Here is a 7,918-nt window from a genome sequence, read left to right on the forward strand (position 1 = left end):
TTGTCTTCTAAAGGCTCATGTGCTAAAAACTTGGTTCCCAATGCAGTGGAGCTGAGGTTGTAAAACTTCTAGAAGTGAGGCCTAGTACAGGGTGATTAGGTCAGAGCAGCACTGCCCTCAGAAGAGATTAATACTGGTTTCATGAAGTGAGTTCTTGTAAGAACAAGTCATTATAAAGCAAGGCCATCCCACAGGCTCAGCCCCTTCTACGTGTACTTCTCTGCCATGTTATGATGCAGCCAGGAAGGCCTTCACCAGAGACCAAACAGATAGAACCACTGGATCTCGGACTTTCAGCTTCCAAAACTTCAAGCTACCTAAACCTATTTTCCTTGTAAAGTACACAGCATTAGGTATTTTGTTAAAACAATATACAACAGATAAATGCAGTAGATGTTTAAGATGGCTACTATTAATATTCATGTACAAAATAAAATAAACAGTATGCTAATACTGAAAAGAAAGGCAGAGGGAGTAGAATAGAGTTTAGAAGCTGACATTAACATACAATTTAGTAACTAAAATAAAGGTGACATATCAAGTCATTGGTGACATGAGGTTCAACAGTCCATTAAGTAGCTGAAAAATAATTGTTTGAGCTCTACCTCATATAGTAAAGTCTTTCGGCTATATTAAATAGATGTAAAAAATGAAATGATAAAAACCTTAGAAGATATCAAAGAAAAACATTCATCAAATATTATGGCTAAGAAAAGGTCTTTTTTTCTTTGTAGCATAAAAACGTAAAATTGAAAAGAGATTTACAGAAATGACTCCTAAAATTTTAAGAACTTTGTGTCAAAAAGGATAATAAAATTAAAATAAAGAAAACTGCAACATATGATATGGGCTAGGGAAGTGGCTCAGTGGTAGAGTGCTTGCCTGGCATGTATGAAGTCCTGGGTTGGATCCCCAGTACCAAAAACAAAACAACATCAACAACAACAAACCTTAGGAATTCTTACAAATTCAACAAGAGAAAAGAAAGTTATCACAAATTAAAAATAAAAAAAAAAGAACAGAATTCGCAAAAAAAAAAAAAGTGGCAAAAAATCTCAAGAAAATATGTTCAAATTCAGTACCTAGCAAAGAAATACAAATTAAAATGAGGTTTTGAGATTTTTGGCCTATTAAATCATAAAATACTCTATTTCAAATTAACAACTAGTGCTGCCAAATGAAAAATGCTGAACAATGTATGTTGGCATAATACATGATTTTTAAAATGTCTACTTGAACATTGACCAGAAATTGAATCAGAGATAACCATAAAGATTTACATACAAGAATGCTCATCATAATTTTATCGATAAGAATAATGCTCATCATAGTTTTATCGATAAGAATTACAATTAGGAGAAACTATACAACATGGTGACTTATACTTAAAAGCAATGGGTTGATTCTTGAAAAATCACTGAGAATAGATTTCAAGTTTTCTCACGATAAAATTATATGTGAAGTAACGCATATGTTAATTGACTCAATTCTGTTATTCTACAATGCCTACATATTTTAAAACATCATACTGTATATGACAAATCTGTATAATTTATTTCTGAATTAAAATTAACTAATTTTCAAAAATTACAATTAGAGAATGTCAGTATTAGATCTGTAAAATAACAAATGGGAAGTAAATGCAATAGAATGCATATAAAGTAGCTATTAAAAATGCACTCTGAAAAATATTTTATGGATGGGAAAATGTTCATGATAATTACTAGGTAAAGACAAACAAAAAAACACAAAATAATACCCACATCACTATCTATTTGAATTTAATTAACAGAATATACAAATATCCATAAATATGCACAAACAACAGATTACAGCAACCACAGAAAACTTATAAGAAAAAGGACTTTTATTCTTTCCTTATGAATTCTGTACTTTAAAAATTTCTCTAATGAACACCTATCAGTTTTATAATTAGAAAATTAAATATAATTTTAAAGTAAATATTCCTTACCTTAATAAAACCCCAGATTCCTCCAGCAGATGCTTCATCCTGACCTCTATTAATCCTAGGATCTTCTTGTTCCTCTGGGAAAGTGATGGCTGATGTGGTTCCAGTTCCCGGTGCCAGAGATGTCAGACTAGCTTGCTGAGTAATAGGAGTTGGCAAAATACCTATTCAATGGAAAAAATTTTAATATGTTAATTTATTCCACAAACTCTGTTCCTGTAACAAGACAAAGCAAATAAGTAGCTTAAAACAATTTTAATAATGTAACCACACAGTTAAGCATTTCAAGATTAAGTTATACAATTGCAAAAAATTTCTTTCCCTTTACATAGGCTTACACCAAGTGTCCTAAAAAAGGACAAATACACACGCATGTGCATACATATATATATAAAAAAGTTTTGCATGCTTGTCCCATTTAGCACTTGGATACAGACAGCTGTAGTTCTAATCTCCTTAATCCACAAAAATAATTGGGCAACAAGCCCATCATTAAAAAACATAACAATCAGTACATATACTTCAATTTAACACAAAAATAAAATTCACATAAACAGACAAGGGTATAATACCTGTACTCTGTAATAAATTTTGTTTGTAAAGGCAGATAAGCAAAGTTGGATAACAAAAAAATTACAGCAATGTTGTTTATTTTCCCTAAAATGAGAAACAACAGGCAGAATATGACAAGGATCATGTCCCCACAAAAACTTGAACACAAACTTCATAGCAGCATTATCTAAATAACCAAAACATGGAAGCAACCTAACATCAACTGATGAACTGCATAGCTAAATACACTAGATCTGTTATTCAGCCATGAGAGGAATGAAGTACAGACACATGCTATAAAATGCACGAATCTTGAAACTATTTTCAGCTAAACTGATGCTAGTCAGAAAGACCAGTTATTACATGATTCCATTTATATGAAATGCCCAGAATACACAAACCCATTAAAAAAAAAAAAATCACTGGTAACAGATATGAAGTTTCTTTTTCTGTTGATAAAAGATTATGAAATGGATTATGGCAATGTATGTAAAATTTTGTAAATAAACAAAAATTAGTGATTATATGAACTGTATTTCAATAAGGCTGGAAATTTAAAAAGAATAAAACATTTACTATAGCCATATATTTCAAAGCATTAATAAGAGAAAACTACCTGTTACTGGAGGTGCAGAAAATGAGGGCATCAGAGGTGTCTGGGGAGCTCTTCCTGCATGTCCCCTTGTAATATCATAAGTTGTACCAACAGAAAATCCTGATATAGGAGGACCAGAAGTGGGTGCAGGTAAGAGAGCACTCGGGGCAGAAGTTGAAGGTGGAAAGTGGGATAAAGGAGGACTGGTGAAGGCAGCAGCAGTTGATGGAGAAACAGCAGGTGGCCCAGAAGTACCAAGTGGTGGAACCGAAGGAGCTGGTACAGGAGGCACAAAAGGTAGTGGTGCTGTAGGCTGCACTGGAGGATGGGCTGGTGAAGGAGTAGGATAGACTTGTGGTGGCAAGGAGTCTACCATAGACACATTAGGAGAAGGAAAAGAACTGGATGCAGCTGGAAAAAAAGTGGAGAGGATAAAAATCACAAAACTGAAAATACTTTTTATTTAATCATCAAACTCTCATTAGTGCCTTGCAAAATTTTTTAATTTAACAGACCATATCCCAAGAATTAAAATATGTAATTTAAGATATACAACAAATATGATTGAGCGCAAATGATTATCAACTCCCCTAACTAAAAGCAGCAGGCAATACTGAAATGCATTATGGCATTGTTAATAAGTGGATCTGTCTTTTTTGGTGTATTTGAATAAAATAAAACTATTTTTCACCCCTGGTTTGTAGATAAAAACCTATACACAGAAAACTCAAAAAATCACCACAAAGTCATTGAACACCAGACAAAGAAAATACATGCTTTTTAGGACATTTCTATCATAGTAAAAAAGATGACTTGTAGTCAATATAAATATAAAAAGAACAAAATCAACCTAATATAAAATATTGGTATTTTCTAAAATAGCAATAAAGTAAGACTATTTCTTTCCATTCTTTAAATTTAAAAAAGGCTATTTTCTTTCATCCTGACAAATATTACAGAAAGTTTAATATATTCTTCTTTTAATTGATTCAGAAAAGGTAACAGTGTCTTCATTTTCCTCAAAACACACTAGGTAAGGGCTGGAGATATAATTCAGTTGGTAGAGTGCCTCACATGCACAAGGCCCTGAGTTCAATCCTCAGCACCAAAACAAACAAACAAACAACCACACTAAGTATGAGACAACACATGTACCTATAGGAACAGGGGTAGAAGACATGGTGGCAGCAGCCAGTCCTGCAGGATTCGGTGGAGGAGTCCCAGGTGGTGTTGTCTCTATTCCACTTTCTTCCATCATTTTTCTTCAACAATGGTATGCTGCAAAAATGTAATAAATTTCACACAGTAACCAAAATTATACTTTTAAAGCTTACATAGTTAGAGAAAGAGTAATCATTAAAAGACAAATGTCTGCCTTTACTATTTATAATATAACTTATTTACAGATGACGGACTTATCAAAATTCCTAAGAACAAGGTCTACGAAATTATCTATGCAAACAATCTGTGATATTTCCACACATACTCTATAGTTAGAAAATAATTTTATGTTAACTATATAACCAACATTTCAAGTAGCAAATTGCCACCATTGTCTTATTTTCTGCCATATGAATACATATTAAAGTTATGCCTAGATTCTGGTCACTATTTTATTTAAAATAAAAATAAAACACTTGACGTAGCTTTGAAATCCATCTTCTTCCCTCATAAAGCAGTCTATTTAGGTTGCATCAATTAACATTACAAAAATTTCTAAATATGCTTGACTTGATAAAGTATTAATCTCTTCCCACAACTCTTAACATTTTATGTTAACAATGTGCTCAACTTGGTAAGTGCATTCATTTATCATTTCCCTAGTTCACATTGTAAAGGACACTTAGTAACAGCTAAATGATATGTCTCAGGTTTTAGAAATGTTAACTACCAAAAAAATGCCACTAGAGAGCAAACTCCCAACAGATGATAATAGATTATAAAACATAGGAAAACTTCCTTCACAAATCTTAAAGTTCACCTCAAGTATAAACCAACCTCTAAACATGCCTAATTTGTTTTTAATGTTTTTATTAATGTAACAGACATTCAACAAAGGTCGACTGCTTCCTAAGCACTATATTGGTATCTCTACACAATCAAACAATAACACCAATATACAATGACACCTATACAATACAATAATACCAATGTACCGATGTAGTCTGAATTATGTACCATGAGGGTAGGAAGAGCTGTTTGACAGAAATATGATTTTGACTTGGAAGCCAGGAAAAGGGTCCCCCAAAGAAGTCACAGAACTGAGATCTGACTACAACAGGGCAGAACTACAAAAATGGCAAGGAAGGGGACAGAGAAGCCAGTTAACAGTGAACATAGGTCTAAATACAAGGTAAGGTAAAGTGGGCAAGACACATTCAAGAATACTTGTGTGGGCTGGGGATGTGGCTCAAGCAGTAGCGCGCTCGCCTGGCATGTGTGCGGCCCGGATTCGATCCTCAGCACCACATACAAACAAATATGTTGTGTCCGCCAAGAACTAAAAATTAAATATTAAAAAACTCTCTCTCTAAAAAAAATAAATAAATAAAAAATACCTGTGTGGTAAAGGTAAAAAAAAAAAGAATGAGGACTGGAGAGAAGCAGGAGTCAAGCCTGTGTTGGGTCCTATCAGCCAGGTTAAGAAGATAAACTTTATTTTGTTTAAAGAACAGAATGTCACTATAAAGCATTCAAGCTGGACGTAGCATATTTGTCTTTTAACTTCCTTGAAATTTTAAATTCCTAGGAAGATGCAAAACTAGTAGAGTTTTTCAGTATCCCAAAGCCAGTTTCTCTCAATAACAGTAAAACGTTACTAAATAACCACGTTACTTAAATACATTATCAAACCAGGAAATTGGCATTGGTACAGACTATTTACTAACCTACAGACCTTATTTCAATTTCACCTGTTTTTATATTCACTTGCATAATGCCTCTGAGATTCATCCAAGTTGTTGTATGTAACATGAACTACTTTTCATTACTGAATAGTATTCTATTGCATATGTGTCATTGTGTATCCATTTACCTGATGAAGGACATTTACACTGATTCCGGTTACTAAAAATTCATTATTTGTGTACTGAAAAGTACGCAGACTAGGCCATCTCACAGACAAAGCAGAGACTACTCAGAGAGTAGTTCAAATAGGAGGTGCCAATAACTCAGAATACTGATTCTCATAACAAGGAGGGGGTGATTATGCACTACCCAGTAGGGTTGTGTTGGCAACATCTGCAGATATTTTTTGATTATCATCACCAGAGGGGTACTGCTGGTATCTAGTTTGTAAAGGCTACAGATACTGTGAAAAAACCCTCAATATACAACTCATCCATAAGAATTATCTGGTCCCAAATGTTAGTAGTGGCAGGTTGAGAAACTCTAGCCTAGACAAAGGGGATGATGATGGAGATAAATTAGATGGATTTAAGAAATGTATAGGTGGTAGGGCTGGGGTTGTGGCTCAGTGGTAGAGCGCTTGCCTAGCATACACGAGGCACTGGGTTTGATCCTCAGCATCATATTGTGTCCACCTAAAACTAAAAAATAAATATTAAAAAAAAGAAATGTATAGGTGGTAAAACTCAGTGACTGGTGAGGTAGATGGGGAAGAGGCATGGTTTGCAAAATTGGATGAGGAACACTATAAGAAGTCAATGCTGATGTTGTCTTTGGAGGAAGAGGGTTGGGATCACAAGGTGTTTTGTCTTTGACATGCTAATAAGTTCAAACTCCTTGATACATCCACCCAGGGACATGGAGTTGGTCTGGAGTGCAGAGACCACACAAGTCTGGGTGTCACCAATGTACTGATCTAAAATCATGTTCTGAGATGAGATTATCTAGGAGACTGTGACTTTATATTTAATTTTGTTTAGTTAGGTAGTAAATCAATATGCAGAAAATGAGATGGTCAGAAAAACAAGAATATAAGGAGACTGTGGTGTCCAAATGACAAAAGAGTGTTTCAAGGCACAATAACAGTATTAAATACTGCACAGAAGCCAAAAAGAACACTATCTGAAAGGTTCATGATTTGCAAATTAGCCATGAACTTGATGAGAGCTGTTTTCAAAGAAAGAGTAGAGATAGAAACTAGTTTGAATTGGATTGAAGATTGGAGGGGTGGGGTGAGACAAATAACAAAACTTTAACTAAAAGTTTGGCTGTGGCAGGGCACAGGCATGTAATCCCAGTGGCTCAGGAGGCTGAGACAGGAGGATTGCATGTTCAAAGCCAGCCTAAACAACAAGCAACTCATCCCTGGCTCTAAAAAAAGTACAAAATAGGACTGGGGATGTGGTTCAATGGTTGAGTGCCCCTAAATTCAATCCTGGTAAAAAGTTTGGCTGTGAACAGAGAGGAAAGATCTATGGCACTAACATAAGACAGGGAGGTAAATTCTTTCATTCCATACCTATATCCAGAGGTAAGTAACCTGAGACAGAAATGCCCCTCCGGGGGTCTTATCACTTCCCATAATTCTTCATCATTTTTTTCATCAGTCATTCCTCTTCCTACAACATAAGTGAATTCTTACAATGAGTAGTGGAGGTTGTATTTTAACACAATGCTGATCCCAAACATTAGCAAATGCATTGGCAAAAGAACTTGTACAATGAACACAAAGTCATTGCATTAAAAAGCTTTACTAGTTGAGAAAAGGTTTAATGGGAATACTGGTGTAAATTTTTAATATCATAACTTCTACTAAAAAAAACTATTATGATAAAATAACATTGAGACATCAGTTGGTAAAGCTTTTAAGGGAAAAAAGTAATAGTATTAATATA

The 7,918-nt window shown here is 34.3% G+C and overlaps 1 protein-coding gene across 1 annotated transcript in view; it reads right to left on the bottom strand.

The window, feature by feature from the left end:
- Positions 1 to 7,654, bottom strand: part of Prrc1 (proline rich coiled-coil 1) — a 30,880-nt gene extending 23,226 nt beyond the window's left edge. Inside the window, exons 1-4 of the mRNA XM_048811884.1 lie at positions 7,543 to 7,654; positions 4,272 to 4,394; positions 3,138 to 3,527; positions 1,973 to 2,133 (exon numbers count right to left, since the gene is read on the bottom strand). Of these exons, the coding sequence (XP_048667841.1) occupies positions 1,973 to 2,133; positions 3,138 to 3,527; positions 4,272 to 4,374 (654 nt within the window). The 5' untranslated portion in view covers positions 4,375 to 4,394; positions 7,543 to 7,654. The remainder of the gene's footprint in view (positions 1 to 1,972; positions 2,134 to 3,137; positions 3,528 to 4,271; positions 4,395 to 7,542) is intronic.
- Positions 7,655 to 7,918: the final 264 nt, after the last annotated feature.

The sequence above is a fragment of the Marmota marmota genome, unplaced genomic scaffold (genome assembly GCF_001458135.2).
Source record: "Marmota marmota marmota unplaced genomic scaffold, marMar, whole genome shotgun sequence".
In the NCBI taxonomy this organism is placed as follows: Eukaryota; Metazoa; Chordata; class Mammalia; order Rodentia; family Sciuridae; genus Marmota; species Marmota marmota.